The following is a 17,579-nucleotide window of genomic DNA, read 5'->3' on the forward strand; positions in this document are numbered from 1 at the left end:
CATGTTGATTTTTAATTCAAGTAAGAAATTGCTCCCAATTAAACTTCCTAGGATTCGTTCTGGTTATGTAATCTAAATGTATGATGAGTTGTGCTGATAGTAGTATTTGAACCTGAGCTTTTCAGCAATAAAAATATCTTATACTGATTAAACTGAAAGGCATTTGGATGAAACATGGTCTTTTTGATGCTTGGCTTTTAATTTCACCAGACCAGGGACATTACTTCAGTCCCACAATTAGTCAATAGTAGGCATAGGACACTCATGTACACTACTGATGAAAACTAAATGCTGCTGTTGGGCCAATGTTGCAGATACAAGGCATAGGAAAAGTATTCAGTCTAATAAGTCAGACAAGATGATAGTCATTGGTAAATAAAGTAATTAGTATAGAATATTAATCTTCATTGTCAAAACTAGTTTTGTTTTCCCATATTTTAGAAAAATAGATATATTAAAAAAAGAAGTGTCTGTGAAACATTCCATTGATGGTGCAAGAATCGGCACAAGTATACATGTGTACCCACACATATGTGAAAGGAGCAGGAGGGATGGCCTTGAAAGAGATTAAAATAGAAGGATTGAAATGCCATTACAGATAAAAAGATACCAATTCATGAATTCCAAATTATATTTGATTGTGTGAATGGTAATAATGACTATAGTGTTTATTTCTGTTGCCTAGGAAAACTGCATATGTTTGCAATATTGACATTTGAATCTTAAATTCATGTTGTGCTGCTCGATTTTATAACTGATGAAGAGATGCATCTTTGAAATAAAAGCTTCTCCTGGCAGAGCTTACAATCAGTTATTCTTTTGCACTTGTAGAACATCAGACTTTGAGCAGGGCTGGCTGAGTTTTGGGTGTCACTCCTATGAGCAAAGGGACCAATGTGGCTGTTGCTCAGAGTGTGCTGGCATGGAGAAGAGAGAAGCTGCAAGAGAAATGTGTGTTCTTGGGCACTGAAGTGTCCTGCTAAAGCTCTCTACCATCTGCCATAAATGGGAGTATGGAAATCACCTCTATGCATAAGATCCACTAGGGCTTCTTCCAGGACTAAAATTCACCCCGAAGTTGTGTGTTGTTCAGCTGCAGATCCAAGAGTATTTCACTGAACTGTAATGAATTTAGCTTTTACCTGAAGGCAGGAATATACTACAGCCCTGTTGCAGATAGGTTAATTATTATTTAGAGGGGTAATTATTCTCCAGAACGTCACAGTTCACAGCATAAAGAAACCTTGTATTTGAATCTAAGAATTCTTACTGCTAATCTTTGTTTCTAATATATATTTTTTTGTTGGATCTTGGTAGCCAGATGAACTGTGGCCTATAGCTCAGACTTCTGGCAGCTCTGGAGCATGAGCTGTCTCATGCTGGCTATGCAATAAGGCATGCTAGCATAGCATAGCGTGGAATTGGTCTCTTCCAGATGTTCACCAGAGCTCAGGGAAGAGCTGACATGACACAATCAAGGAAAGGAAGATGGTTGGTTCTTGTGTACAATTTCTAGATTCATTATATCAGTCAGTGATACAGAGCCCTTCTTTTTTAGCAGATATCAGTGTTTCTAAACAGATCCAGATGACCACAGAGGGTTTACCCTTTGAAGGAAGGCAGTACTTCAGCTCCAGCAGCTGTGAGGCATTATGTTTTCAAAGATACTCAGAATCATGTGTGGTCCTAAAGAATTTATAGCACAGCTTTCCTGGAGGTCAATTTTGATACCAGCCTCTATCAGATTGACAGATGGGGCTGTAGAAACACCTACCTTGAAGGCAGCTCTTCTGCTGAAAGTATGTCAGTCTTACCTGCTGTTATATAAATGACCTCCCTCTCAGAGCAAGTGTCACAGTGGTTTGGAACATATTGTTTTGAAAATAGTATCTGCAGATACTGTCTAGCCCCTTCTGCAGAACAGTATCATCTGTGACTTCCCATCTGGTTCCTAATTTTGTCTCCTTCTAAGCTGTCAGCACACCAGATCCTCACACTTCTGTATGAATCTTGGCCCCATCAGCACTGGAACTAAAAATACAGATATCAAAGTGGCAATATGTATTGAAAACTCAAATTATACAGAGGTTCTTTCTTGAATGTTCTGCCACTGAAGCATCTCTTCTAGGGGGAAAAACATTAATTCTTGCAGTTGTTGGAATGGGCACAAACCTCATCAGGAATCTTCAGTATACCATATGTACATTATCATCCCTGACTCTCTAGGTCTCCTTGGGAGCCATAGGAATCCATCCCTGACCTTTTAATGCATGAGAAATATAAGATGCTCTGAGCTAGATATGGTGGCAGTAGAGACCTATTTTTAAAGTTCAGAGCTAAGCTGGGGTTTGAACTGAGATCTGAAGAACCCCTGCAGGTAGGTAAGTACCAGGTCTGGAGTTGCTGTGGAGAGGGAAGGAAGGCTAGTCCTCAGCCCCTCACCCCCTCAGGAGCTCTGGGAAGCACAAGGATGGGGTTGTGTGGGCACAGCTTCCTCCTTGTCTACTTACAAGTTTCTGGTTGCTGTAAAATGTGGTTTTCCTGTATTCCCAGTATCCCAATACCTCCCCTCCATCACCCTTGCCGCCTGATGCAAGCAATACTGGGAGGAAGCTGGAGCTACTCTCCATCCTTGTGAATCTCTAGGCAGCAGGGAAAGGAGACTTGCTATTAGCGGAAAAGAAAAAGCCAAAAAGATAATAAATGAAGGAGAACATCTAGAACCTCTCCAGCTGTAGCTGCAAATGAGGCTGAAAATACATCTGGGGAAAGTGACAGAAGTGGAAGTGTGCTCAGCAAGGCTCTTAAAGCCCTCTGCAGAGAAGTGGTGACTTGAAAGCAGGGGGACACTGAGTAACTGAGCCATACTCCTGGTGTCAGGAGGAATGATGGCTGCCTCTGAGATGTGGCTGCAAGAACTGCTGTGTGTCTGGAGGAGTGTGAGGGAAAACTCCAAGTCACTGAATGACTGTAGTGCATCAGATTTGGTCTCAGAAATTATTGCTTATTACTTATTGCTGCCTTCAAAAACATTTTTTTAACCTCTCCCAAAAAAAAACCCCAAAAACCCACCAAAGCAACAAACCAAATCTAAACTGCCTCAAAAAATACCACTGAGGGGTATCTTCTGACAGTATCTCGGGTAAGAATTTGTAGATAAGCCTTGTTACATGAGCAATACTGGGATGTTTGCTTAATAGCAAAATAAAGTTTATTTGATTAAATTTATTAATTTGGACAATTAATGGAAAAAACATTCCCCTTAGTGGGTGGAGTCTGTTATGAACATCACAATATACATTTTCAGCATTACAGCTATTGCAAAGCACTAGGCTGGATAAACAGCTGCCAGTTACAGGGACTGCTGGCAGGATTTTCAAGGACTGTACTTTGCAGTATGGAGTTCTAGGGGATTTTGAAAGGTTGTCACCTGATTCAATAGGAATGCGTGACTCATTTGATGTGTTAGCTGATTAATTTTAAGTTTACTAGGGCTTTTGAGGAGAATCCAAGGATTAAATATTATGGCACATTTACAGAGCCAAACTTTAGTTTTCTAACTTTGTGGAAAAAAACAAACCAAAACCAAACCATTGTTTTTGTTTTTGCATACATCACTACTAGTTTTATCACAGCAAGAAACTTCTTTCTCACACTAATTTATACTGGTGAAATGGAAAACAGGTTAGTATTTATGTCCAACCATGTGTGAAATTAGTATCCTACGAGTGCATTGAAATGAATGCTTGTGGTAATAAAGTAGTAGTCACTGTTTAATTTTAATGCATGCTTCACTTTAAAATTAGTTTTCTGAATAGCTACTATGTACATTTACATTCTTCCCAAAAACACTTCAATATTTAATATCTCCTTTTTCTGGTCTGGTTCTGTAATTCTTTCTGCACTGGTCAAAACTTGCCTGGGAGATTGCTTGGAATTTAGGAACTACTGGTAAAGAAGTACTACTCAGTATCACTAGGAATCTGGCAGAACTTCAGAATCAGGATTAAAAGTTTGCAGGAAAATCAGAATAAAATGTTCCAGCTTAACAGTGCCTTAAGACTGATGTTCTTTATGAACATAAAAGTACAGTGTACACTTGGCCAGCACAAGGTTCGCTTTTCAGGCCTGATGTAGCAAATGGAACCTGGTTGAGGAATACCAGTTTTGTGTTTAGATTTATTTATTTCATTAGTTAACAGAATCTCTGATCCACTAGCACTTATAGCAACTTATTTAACAAATTAATCCAAATAAGTTACCAAGGAGAAAAGAATTTTCAGTCACTGTTGGCTCTTCCAGATTCATATCTGTAAGTTTAGCTAAGACTTGTGTCTTCTTGGATGCATCAGCTGTTCTGCTTGTTGCTAATTCAGTCCAAGCTTCTCTGGCCAGAGTGGCAAATGTAGTTCTGGAACTTATGGAAGAGACACATTTGTCTGATGATACTGGTAAACCTTTGCACTGCCACCATGATAAAAATATTCTATATCTTGTAAATTGTTTTGCTAATTGCTATTGCTTTCTACTGAGTGATGTTTCTGTAGAGAAGTGCTTATTGCTCAGCTTTCTGTCCAAGTTTGGGGAAATTGGAATTTGTTTCAGCTCTGAAAGCAGGAGACTAGATGGTAACTGAGCAGCCATTCCCATTTCAGCTGTGATCCAGAGGGGGAATATAAAAAGAGTAGGGATGATACTGGGACAGGGACTTTGGCATGGTATTAGAGCTTGCTCTATGCCTGCCCATACAGCTGTTCCACATCTGAGCAAACAGTAGAGCTAAGCCACATGTGTGAGTATGAATGTGGGTGCTGCAAAGCCAACCTTGATATGTGCATGCTGTCTGTTGAGCCAGAAATAATCTTTGGCATATATATGGGCATTTGAATTTAAGCATATGAAGCATATCTTCTGCCTCCTCCATCCTGCCCTGGAGGCTTCTCTGAACACCCTGTCTCCAGGGACTTGCAGATTTTCCTTTGCAGGATCCCTGATAGTCTAGAATACAGATGGAAATTCCCACCCAACTGTGCCTGGTCCCATATAAGAGCATAGTAATTTCAAGTCTAATACCTAGACATAGGCCTAAACAGGTGTGAGAAATTCTTCTCACATACCCAGAATGTAGCTGTAAATAACTTATTAACAAGGCAGCCTTAGGTGCTTTTAAGACTTAGATTTTCCTGCTCTACTATTCAGATTTTCTCTTGATTCCACCTCCTAAAGCACTCTCTATTTAGACTTTGCTGTATCACTGAATGGGAGGGACTTCTGCACAAGCAATGGTCTCTGCAGCACTTTACAGACTGCAGCTCATCTGCTGAGTCTGGCAGATTGGTTTTTCTCCCTGTCCCTTTTGAATGACAGCTCTTGACCCATGTACTGTCTTTTGTAGCACTGGACTCTGTGCAGGACACACTTTTGCATGTACCTTCTCAGAGTCCTGCTCTGATTCCAGCAGTGCAGCTGTCCTGGAGCCATCAAATATATTTCTCCTGTCTTGGATCTGCTGTCTTGGAAAGATGAATTTTACTTATTTCTTGTTCACATTCTTCTCCTTCCTCCCTCCTGTAGCATGCAAACTCATGAGATTTAGCTAAAAAATGTTTCATCTCAGATACCACCTATTGCCATCCCATTGGAAAACTTGACTGTAGCAAAGGCCTTAAATCAAAAGCCTATGTGACACTTTCTGATCTTTCAGCAGCTTTAGGGGCTGTCAAAAAAAACCAAAACCAGTCATACCTAGTTAAATGAAGTTGTTTGGTAAAGATTGAGGTATTTGTCAAGTAGAGCCATGCAAAAGATTAAAGCAATGTCTGTCAGTGAAACTACTGTATTTTGGCTTACGTAATTCTACAGGGCTTTTTTCCCATGTTTTGCTTTTCAAGGAAACTGTAGGTGTCTTCAGCATTATATCTAAAAAGGGAATTATACATTGCAGATAGTATTTCATTCTATATTTAACAGCTCTTCTTTGAACAACAAAAACTGTAAACTTATTGCTGGGACTTGAACTGAAGTCATGGTGGTTCCTAGTTGTTAATGATATTTTACAGTGACAGCCCTGTTCTGCTTGCAATGTTAAGAAAAACAGTAGCTCAGTGTCTGGGTTTCCACTGAAGTTTACTGATATTGGACTGTAGTACTGCCCATCCTGCAGTGCCATGGTGTGTGCATATGAAAAGTGTGTGCAAAATGTTACAGTAGGACTGCTGCTTTAATGCTTTAACTCTAAAATCAACCAGGTTGTACCAAATCCTGAGTGGATTCAAAGCTTCATGAGGAAACCGCAATCTTCCCAGTTGCCAAGCTCACACTCCTGAAAGTACCTGTATGTAAGATTCCTGGAGAGCAAATTTGCTCTGTGTTCGTGAATATTCAGAAATGAGATCTTGAGATGGGATCCAAAATGGTGCAGCTTGTTTAAGCCTGGAAGAGGGAAGGCTTTTCTACACTGTGCTGTGATGTGGAAGGGGTAAATGGTCACTGAAGAAAGTCTGGTGCTTGAAAGGCTGATGTTCCTCATGTCCTTGTACTGTGGTAGTGCCCTACTGCTGGCACACCCTGATATGGAGGTGCTTCTGGCATCCTGGAGGTCCTAAGGAGAGGAGTCAGAGGCTGCACAGGGGTCTGTAATGAGCTTTGGCAGCCTGGACGTAGCCTTTGTTTTGCTACTTCCTGCAGATAGTTGGGAAATGACCTTTTTTAATCCATAAACATAAAAAGATAAATGGCTTCAGTTAAAACCAGCAGGAGGCAGGCATGGGAAATGGCACTACATATGAACTATCAGGAGGGAGGGAATGAAGAAATGAAATGCTAGGTAGATCTCTGTAGGATGTTTGGTCTTAATTCTGAGTCTCTGGGCATGACAAATCTGTTTCAATTGGAGTAGTAAACAGTAAGATCAGAGGAGATGTGACTGGGATCTCTGTGCTCATCCTGCCTGGTCAATGCCATTTTGACAGTTAAATTTCTGCAGGGAAATTTTCAGTATTTTTATCAAGTGCAATATACATCCAAATCCAGCCTTCCCTTATGTTCTATTGAGAAGAGATCAAGTGGAGGAAATCCATGCTCCTCTGCAATCTAAAATAATCTGGGCTGAAACAGAAAATGTTCTGCTAACCTCAATTGCTAAACTACCTGCGGATTGAGAACTGATCCAAACAGTGTCACTTACAACCAGTTGGCTCTGACACTTCCGCTAGACAAAGTATTTTTTTCCTTAAGATGCACTAGGCTGACTGATACCTCTTTTGAAGTGCTGCAGTGCATCCCTCCATGCTGGATGTTTGGAGAGGTTTTGTCCTCAAGTCCCTTGAACATCAGAGATTTTCAGTGGCAAATGAGTGATGATTAGGCATTACCCCTAAAGGATAAAGGCAGTGAGGCCACGGGGATGTTCTGGCTAAAAGACTGCTGTTCTTGAGAGTGATGGATGGGATTTTGCAGCAAGAATGGGTTATCCAAGGGTAATACAGCCAGAGGGGTCATCATACCAACAGTTGCTTTTTCATCTAATGGTAGAGGAAGCAAAGATGGACAACTGTGAGATGTGAGAGTAACATTCCTGTTTTACAGTGGTGGTTAGGTGAAAAAGCAACATTTTTCCTTAAGCTCATTTTAGAGCTGTTATACGATCATAGAAGAATGAGGAGCTGGGGAAACTTCAAATAGGTGAACAGGAAAAGAAAGTGCCCAAATGGCAAACATCTGTCTTCGTCTATATCTGCCTGTCTGTGCTTGAAATCTTGACAGCTGGGCTCAGGGAAGAACATTTAAGTCAGTGGCTAACAAAGTACAAACAAGTATTCCTCAGAGCACTCCTTTTGAGACAATTATTGTCCCAAACCACAAATATTGGAACTACAGTAGAGAATTCAAAATCATTTAGCGAGCAGAATCAATGTCTGAGCTGGGACCAGGATCTTGGCTTACCAAACTCCTTTTTGGCTCTCTAGTCACCGAGAACTGTAAAGAATAAAATATGAAGGCGTACCTGCAACAACGTGCAGTTTCGCTGATCGTTTCCAAAGCAATCGTGCCCAACAGCTCCTGAACATAAAAAAAACCCCTAACCCCTCCACCCAACCCCAAAACAAAAAACAATTTTTTGTGTCCGTATAACCCCATCAGCGTTCACTTTCGCCCCCCGAGTACCTGCCCGTCTAACAGCCGTGCCCCCGCGGCTGTTCATCAGAGGGGAGGCATGGCAGCGTTGCAGCCCGGGGATGCACAGCGCTCCGCCTGCGGAGCTTACGGGGGTAGGGAATAAAACAAAAATTCCCTCCGGAGCCCCGCGGGGCGTCCGTGCCCGCACCTGTGACCGGCGCGCCCCGCCCGGAGCGGCCGCGCCCCGCAGCGGGGCTGCCCTGGCGGCGGGGGGCGCCGCAGCCTCCCCGGCCGGCGCCCGGCCTGGCTCAGGAAGTGCCGGCAGGGAAGCGGCGGGGGCGGCCGCCGGGGGCCGGGCCGGGCTGTCAGCGCGGCGAGGGGCAGCGGCGGCGGCGGGGGGAGCGGAGCGGAGCGGAGCAGGTCGGAACAATAGCGGGTGGAGGGGAGGGGGCCGGCGGCGGCGGGGCTCGGCACCGGCACCCCGCCCCGGCCGCACCGCCCAGCGCAGCCCGGGGGCAGCGCAGCCCAGCCCCGGGGCAGCCGCCCCGCAGGCACCGCGGAAGGGATGATCCGAACGGCGCTCGGTTGGGCTCGCAGCTGAACGCGCCTCCATCCCTCCCTCCCTCCTCTTCTCCCTCCCTCTTTTTTTCTCTCTCTCTCTCGGCTCTCCTCCTCCCTAACTCACTGGATATTACCAGCCGCCGGGCTCGCCGCCGCCTCTCCCCCAGCCATGAATCCCGCCGAAGGGGCGGCGGAGGAAGGCGCTGTCCCTGACTCCGAGGTGGATGCTTTCTTCCGAACAGGTAGGGGAGCCGCGGGGAAGGGGCCAGGGCAGCGCCGGGCCCTGCCTCCGCCGCGGGATGCGGGGCTGGCGGCTGCGGCGCGGGCACCGCCAGTAGCGGAGCCGCGGGGAAGGGAGAAGAGGGGATGGAGGGGGTCCCCGCCTGCCTCCTCGCTTTGTCCGCCGCAGCCCCTCGGTGCGCCCGTGGCCCCGTGGCCCCTCCCGTCCCTGGGAGGATGCTACCGCAGGGCTGCGCTCCCACCGCCTCGGGAGAGGACCGGCCAGGCCCCCGCCCCAAGCAGGCACAAAAGCCCCGCGGGGGTGCTCGGGGAGAGCTGTCGCGTTGTCACCCCCGCGGGAAGCGGCGCCGGCTGGGCCCCGCCGGGCCCCCGCCCCGGGCGGCGGCGGCCACCCGGGTACCGGCTGGTATTTGGAAGCGGAGCTGGCTGCCTGCCCCGCTCCAGCCGGGCGAAGTGCCGGGCGCTACCCCTGCCGCCCTCGGGTGGGCAGTGAGTGAGCGCAGAGGCGCCCTGGGCAGCGCTCGCCCGCAGCCGGCTGGGGATGCTGACCGCCCGGAGACGGCTCGCTAAGTAGCTCAGGGCTGGGTGAGAGCCCTCTGTTTCACTCTCCCGATTCAGAGGATGCTGAAATGCAGCCAAAGTGTAGCTGGACTACAACAGAGTGTAGGAAGCCTTTGCTAATGAAGCAGTGGTTAATTAAATGTTGTGGGCAATAGGTACGTGCTGGGGTCCCCGCTGCAGCACTCGTTTGTGAGGTGGTGTTTGTGTGGGAGCCCCCAGCTCTGAAACATGGCTTTGCACAGGATGAGCATCTCAGCTGAAGCAACTTGTGGTCTGCATGACACACCCCCCTCTTCTCTCTTGCTCCCTCCCCCATCAAAGTCTTAAGAAAGTTTTATAATCTTGGTAAATTTTTAATTAAAAATTGTAAAGGATTAAGTACTTGTTTCATAAGGGGATTGACCCTTTTGGGCTAGGACTGACACTGCCACAGCTGTTTGTCAAGACTGCTTTTCAGCTGTTTTCCTTCTTCTACCTGCTCATTAGCTACACACAATGCTTTGAGCTCCAGTTACAAAAAAGCGATTATGTAATCACCAAAACTTTAAAGAAGTAAAATCCTGAAGGCCTGCAGCAGCTCCCTGCTATGGTAGACTGCACCCCATTTATGTGAAAACCCTTTGATCTAGAGGATAAGTATAATAAGGTCTGGCTGTGTGTATCTTATGATCCACAAGTCATTAAGCCATAGGATATTTGCCTGTTGATAGCCTACCTGGTTACAAGATAATTTCCAAAGTCTCAACAATGACAGATTTGTTAGAAAAAATAAAAACAACCCACCAATTTTCCTTTTAAAAGGAATGTGTTAATTAAGGTTCCTCCCTGCCTTTTCACTCTCTCCCCTCCTTCACCCGAAGCTGAATCATTTCTCTGTGACACTGCCTTCTCAATGTAAGCATGTTACCAGAATTGAATTTGGAGAGAGTCAGATCTGTCTAGCTTATATAAAAAAGTATTCCTAAATGAGGGGAAAGCACAGGGAGCCATGTGGCTAGACATTTCTCCCAAGCTGCCTCCTTTGCCTTAAATTTCACCTGTAGATCTGTGAACACACTTGTAAACCTGCATTATACATTGAGCCCAGAGATTTCAGAGAGTCTCCTAACACTTCTGCTTCTTGAGGAAACAAAACGACAGGAACCTGGGCTTGGGAGATGTGCCTAGGTCCTATCCTTGCACTGAAGCATGTGTGCATAGGCCATCCTTGATGGTTGTCTGCTTCACCTTAAGCTTCAACAAGGAAGGTCTTGTTTCTGCATCATTATGTAGCATCTTGTGTCCAAAATGATGTAAAAAAAAACCAAAAAACCCAGACTATTAGTAATGAATTTTGGCTCTCTGCTGGCAACATCCCTGAAAAATGGGGAAGGCATGAGCACAAGTAGGAGTTCTGTGAAATGACAGTGTTGGTTCTCTGAGTTGTTTGGGGCCCCTTTACTTGTGGGTTTGTGCACTGCTGTTGTGCTGTGTGAAGTTGGGTTCAGTGGATGATGGGGAGAACAGCTGATGTGGGGCTTGGGAGAACAATCATAGCCAGGATACAACTGACTCCCACACCTCTCAGGCTGACACTAGTGATCCTGTCTGAGCAAGGACTGTCAGATGTGGTCTGATGTGTAATAGCTACAGAGACCTGCATTGACTTAGCATTTGTTATCCCTTGATGCTAGATTTTTTTGTTTCTGTGCCTTGTCCTAATTTGTGTTCTGGATTTGTAAAGCATAACCATTGTCTTACATGCTCACATCAAATAAAAAATGAGTGTATATGGTTTAGAGATTAGCTGCCCTGATAAGCCAAGCTTATACTAAACAGCCTAAACTCATCCCAGATTCACAGTTACCACATGGAAAAGCATGAACTCATCATTTGTTAAAAAAACAGAGTCAAAACAACTAAAGCTCTCTCGGAGGCTTTTAGCAACGAGCTGGGCTTTGCACTGAGCCGGGAGGATCGATAGGCTGCTCCCTGGTACCGGCAGAGGAGGCTGATGCTGGGGGTGGCGCTGCTCACAGAGCATCCAAACACGCGAGGTACCGGTCCCTTATGCAGGGACACCTGAGATAGAAGGTTTCTGAGCTGTCCCTGGAAAGGCAATCTGAAGAAATTAACAGGAAGTAATAAAGGAAGGTCTGTTCTGGTGCTTACACTGATGAGAACTAGGAGTAACTTTAAGAAAAGGGTGGATTTAACAACTGTGTAGTTGATGCTGGCAGTCAGTTAAAACCTCCCTGGAGTCAGGCAGGAAAGGGACTATTCTAATTGTCACCATCTGATATATGCAGTAAGAAATTCAGGAATACTCTTTTAGAGAATCAATCCCGTGTAATTGGGATAAAAATTAGCAGGCAGAGGGAGATGAAGGGCAGAAATTAGTATTGCCATCTCCAGCTCTGATTTCTAGGATAACACCATCTGCTGAATTGTAGCAGCAATTTCTGCATCATCTCTATCACTTCTGTTTGAGTAAAAACCCAAATCTATGCCTAGGTATGCTTTACCAAGTTTCTTAAGTCTGTTTCTTTGGACAGGTAAAATATGACCAGTTTCTCTGGAATTGTTAATAGTTGTATTAAATGTGTACTGAAACTTTTTTTCTTGTGTGGAACAGAATCCAAATACTTACAGTTTCAAACATAAATGAAGTCACGTTTAAAGTCTACAAATAAGAGATATCCCCTGAATACAGACACACAGAGAAACTTTAACTTCCTGCTTAAGGTGTAGTAATTTCTGCAGTGTGTTTTGGATACAGGGGTGACCAAATTTTAAATATTTATATTTATATTTAGAGGTCAGTGACAGAACAATTTAGCAAACTGCCAATTACTAAAGAAGTAGTCATCAATATTTCTCATGCGCTAGCAGGTACTGTTTTATTTTCTAATTTATTTTTCTGGCACTTATGTATAACATTGATTATATCTGATATGAAGATGCCAACTTTGTCATTGATACTTGCTGTGAGTGAGGTGAAAATTGACGTTATTCCATTTCCTTTGGATGCGATGAATTATTCTCTCTGCTTTTCAGCCAGCTATACTTCTAGTGTTGTTCATTTGTGCACAAGTGACTGGCAGTTCTGCTGTTAAATAACTTTAAAATGATTGGCATTGGCCAGGCTGTTTGATCAAAAGATGTGCTTGAAGTGATGTCAGCAGAGAAGTGCTCCTTGAGGTTGATGGACTCAAGTGTCTCCTTGTAGTGCAGGTAAATTGATTCAATTGAGTTGTCAGTGGGGTGAGGTGTTTGTGTGATGCCTGGCTTCCTCACCTTGAGACTTTCTAATTCATAAGGCCTGGTCTGGTAATGTGTGCTGTAAAAGAAGGCTCCGTTGCAGAAAAGACTGTCAGCTCTGTCCTACCATTTGGAAAGCTCTTGTGTTCTTTGAGGCATTGCTTTTAATCAAAATCTGTACCATGTTCTGGAGGCTTTGACCTCTGACCCTGTCAGGAATATGAGTTTTGTTGTTTTCTTTCTTTATTATCTAATGTAGGTGGTTTTTATTTTTTCATGTGATTGATGTACGGGAGGAGTTGCTGTTTTACTACAGGTGGAACCCAGGTCCCCCCAAACCTCCCCAGTGCATGGGGAAGGCTGTGTGGCTCTGCCCTGTGTTTGTCCCATCTCCTCCCCCTCAAACTCAGACAGATCTGCTAGTTCAGGAATTTTCATGTAGACATGGGAAAGGACACATAGGTGACTCAAGAGGTCTTGGTGGGAATGACTGTCCTCTTCCCTCTCTTGCCATGCAGATGCTGCCAAGAAATGGGGCAGAAACTGCTGGACTGTGGGGTCTTGTGTCAAAAAAGAAAGACTTCTTTTTGTCTGATGCTGGAAGGTAGCAATTTAAATGAATGATTTATGTTCACAGGAGCATTTCTTTCCCATGCTGCTTCCTTCCTTCTCACAGAGGTATGTACAGGGCAAGAGGGATGATATCTGATAGTTATTTACAATGTGTTTATTCTGGATGAGATTGCATTGTGGTGTAGGCAAGTAGGAAGATACTGCTTGATATTAATTATTCTGCTTGATATTAATTCAATTAATGTTGAACACGATTACTTCCAGAGTTGCCTACACTGTGTTTTTGGGTTAAAACTCTGAAAGAAGAAAAGTATAATCCTGTAGTCACACAAAAGAGGAACCCTCCTGGTGCTTGTGTAGACTCTTTTATATGTGGACTTAGATGGCCGTGTGAGTGTTGGAATGATGAGTGGCTTGGATACAGTGAGCATCCAAGCTGGCCAGGCCCATGTAACTATCACTCTTTCCTACCACCTGCCTCCCATACTGTATTTTATCAAGTCTCATAATAATAACCTGCTGGGGAAACATGAGGTTTGAAAAATGGGAGCGGCTTTGATGGGTTTGGTGGGTTTTCTTTGCTGTAATTTCCAGGCACACCCCCACATTAAGAGCCTTTTAGGGAGTCCTCTGGCTGCACAGGTGCTCTGGGCCTCTTGAAGGTTGGGAATGAAGTATTCTGTTGTTTCAGCTGCTGTGACCTTATGGTCTCTGGAAAGGCTGATTATGGATGTAGAGCAGCTTTATTGCTCCACGGTGACATGTACCATACAGTACCCAGTGGTATTTTAAGTACTTCATAGTTACATCAAAGAAAATACTTAGGGAGTATTAGGCCTTATAAACCCATAGTGTTGTGCCTTTTACAGCTGGAACTTAAAGTCATGAAACAACTTAGAGGTATTTGTGCTTTTGTTTGATTTGGACTGGTGTCCTGCTTTTAATATTTCTTTGGATAAACAACTCCCGTTTTATAGCCTTGCATGGCTCACACACCCTGTGTTTAACTGAAGGGACTTTGCCACTTGGGGAATTTTGCCTAGAGAATCTGGCAAGAATAACAGGGAATATTCCAATACATGTTTTACAAAAGAGAGCTGGATATGAAAAAAGAAGTCAAATATGATTGTCTGAATGGAGAGCCTTAAAGTGTAAAGGACTGTAAAAAAAAGAAGCCATAATATTTTGAATTATTTCTTTCCCACTTGCTTCTAGGATGGATTGTGTTACTCCTGTACAGATCCAGAGAACTTCAGAGGAATTGCTTGGGAGTTTTCACAGATGTAACTGAAAACAGAACTTGGCCCAGGCACTGCAATGGCAATCATAAATCTAGGTTTAAGTCAGTCACCTGTGTGATATGTGGCCTGCAGTGTGTTGAAATGGGATTTAGAGCATTTCGTGCTAGGAATGGAGTGATGTTTCAGCAAAATATCTAAGTTTTCGTGTTGTATTTCATATTTGATTCAGAATGATCCTCATGTTTGAATCCAGGGCAAAGACTTTCCTCTGTTTATAAGTCATTGTGAAAGTCATTAACCTATGTGATTACTGTGGATTCATATTAGTTTCAGCTGGTTTTAATTTATTTTATTTTGAACTATTCAGAGATCATTCAAAGTGATATTTTGAAACTATGTATGTTCACTGCTGAAGTGCTAAATATAATTTAAAACATTTGATGAAGTTTAAGAAATTTCTGTTACTTAATCAAGGATTTAGAAGATAATTCTGTTTCTACTTTTAAATATAAATATTCATTTTGTTTGCTCATCTTCATTAACAAATGCCTGGAATAAATTATGGTTTATTTGGGTTCTTTGTCTGTTATCAACGTGTGGCTTTCTTACTAAAATCTAGGAGTGTTTATTGTTTCTTTCAAATTGCACAGAATGAAAACATTCAGGTATGTAGGTCTAATTTGTTACATTTCAACTTCAAGGCAACAAATTACCTTTAAAACTAAAAATGAAATTCCTTTTTTAATAACCCTAATTATATGAACCAGCATTTCAGTTTCACTGATGGAACAAAACTACCATAATTAGGCAGACTGTAGTTTTTAGTGTAAGGTCACATCATGCTTTGCTGAGAATAATAAGAGGAAATGATCTTCAATTTAACATCTTGGTGACTGACAGACCAGCTGCTCTGGTCATTTCTTTTAGTGAAGTGGCCTTGAGAAAAAGGGTGACTGTATGTTGCTTGTGAGAGAAATTAAATTAACCTTGTTACATAATTAGTACCCATGTAGACACGGTGGAGTTTTCGGGTTTTTAAAATACTTTTTTTGGGTGGGGGGAGGGTAGTTTTGGTGTGTGCAATTAGCTGTACTGAAGTGGTAGAAGATATGCCTTATCTTTAAAATGGCAATAATAATAATAAAAACATAACACGGAAAGATTTGACTCTAAGATGTTGCTTTCTTCTGGGGATTGTGACCCTTTCTTTGCCAGGTGACTGCTTGGTGAAGCAGTAAAGGCATCAGGTCAGGCATGCTCCAGTGCAACAAAAGGGCAGTAGTTGGCCCGGGTTGGTTTATTACCTGAAATCAGAAAATATCTATCTCTTTCTATATGTATATATCTCAAAAAGTGCTTTGTACAGGTTCCCCGGTAATACCGGTGCTGCTGGCATGGTTCCTGACTCCTGGAGCGGACCCTGGTGCTCCCGCTGCTTTTAGTGGCAACTGGCAGCCTACTTTGGGAGCAGCATCGTCAGCTGGAAACAATAGTGTCTGATTCTTGTTTGTCAGCAGGGACAATAGCCCCGCTGATGGGCTGCGGCGCAGGAGAGGGGGCTTCCTTTGTGTGGCAGTGCGGGCATGGCAGATGGCTAATTGGACATGATAAACCACGGGGGCAATGGGGGAGAAAAAGGAGATCTGCAGAGATTAGCGGCTTGTATCTCCCACACTACGGGAAAAATGTATTTTAAAGATGTCATCAACTTTAGTGCTTTGCCATGAATATATCATTCAGTAATGAAGAAGGAGGACATCCTAACTAAAGTATTTCCTCGGCTGATGTGAAGCCTGCTTTATTAGCTGGGAGCAAATCCTGTTACTGTATGGGAAGGTAGGTGAATGCATGGCCCCCAAAGGCGCTGGCATGGCACTTAGGAAATTAGCAGTGCATATTTTTCATTGGTCTTGTAAGTCAATGTCAGACTGTTGTGCCAAACAGCATCCAAGCTGAACACAAAGAGCTTTACCAGTTGTGTGTGTTGGGAGTGGAAAGTTGTGATCTACCATAGTTTGACTTAATAAGAAGAGATGTTCCTCAGTGTTAGAGCACTGAAAAGCTAAGCTGATTATCAAAGATGGAATTTATTTATTTAAATATATTTTCCTGGTCTTATTAGAGTATGCACTATAAAGGCAAAGCCTGAGACCCTTGCGCAAATGAACTTTTGCTTATTTAAATGAGTTTAGTGAAAATCAGAACTAAAGCCTTGGTTCTGATTTGATTCCGAAGAATTGGACACCTGTCCTATGAGGAAAGGCTGAGAGAGCTGGAGAAGGCTCAGAAAAGGATCAGTTGCAATAGGACAGGAATTTTTAAATTAAAAGTTAAATTAAAAATTAAATTAAATTTTTAAAGTAAAAGAGAATAAGTTCAAAGTAGAGATAAGGAAGAATTTTTTTTATGACGAGGATGATAAAACTCTCAAATTATTTGCCCAGAGAAGTAGTAGATGCTCCTTCCCTATAAGCCTAGATGGAACTCTGAGTAATTTGAGGCAGTGGAAGATGTCCCTGCTTGTGGCAGAGGTGTTGGACTAGATGATCTCTAAAGGACCCTTTCAATCCAAACTGTTCTCTGATTCTATAGTATCCCAGGTAGTTTTTGGTATGAGATGTGTAGGTGTAGCTGATGGTTTCAGTGGCTTCAGACTGTGAGCTGTGAGCCCAAAGCTGTGTCCAAAGCCTGGCAGCAGAAATCAGAAGTTCATCCTAATAATTAGATTAATTTTAGTTCTTTTGTTCCTCTTGCTGCCCCCTCCTTCTCCCCAGCCAGTTAAACAACTTTGGGAGTAACTCCACAGAGGAGCTATAGGCAGTAAGGCTGAAAGAAAGAGGGGGTCACAAGTGTTTGGTGGCTGCTGCAGTGAGCAGCAGTCAAGTCATTGCTGTCTGTAATTCCCTGTTCTGTAAAACGGTATCAAGTGCCTAGAATCTTTGCTATTTTAGTGTCTCCCATAATAATAATGTTATGGCATATAACAGATACTTTTAAATTGTAGTAAAAATAAATCTGCGAGAGGTTAAAAATAATAGCTAGCAA

General features: G+C 43.3%; 1 protein-coding gene across 14 annotated transcripts in view; it reads left to right on the forward strand.

The window, feature by feature from the left end:
• Positions 1-8,519: 8,519 nt before the first annotated feature.
• KALRN (kalirin RhoGEF kinase) overlaps positions 8,520-17,579 on the forward strand; it is a 465,290-nt gene continuing 456,230 nt past the window's right edge. For 13 of the 14 annotated variants that reach the window (XM_071435301.1, XM_071435303.1, XM_071435298.1 and 10 more), the window contains exon 1: positions 8,817-8,921. In XM_071435301.1, coding sequence (XP_071291402.1) covers positions 8,849-8,921 — 73 coding nt within the window. In that variant the 5' untranslated portion in view covers positions 8,817-8,848. Of the gene's footprint in view, positions 8,539-8,816; positions 8,922-17,579 lie in introns of those variants that run through there. The other variant, XM_071435302.1, reaches the window with a different exon arrangement.

This window comes from Agelaius tricolor, unplaced genomic scaffold, assembly GCF_023055355.1.
Source record: "Agelaius tricolor isolate 1412-34295 unplaced genomic scaffold, bAgeTri1.0.p SCAF_10, whole genome shotgun sequence".
Classification (NCBI taxonomy): Eukaryota; Metazoa; Chordata; class Aves; order Passeriformes; family Icteridae; genus Agelaius; species Agelaius tricolor.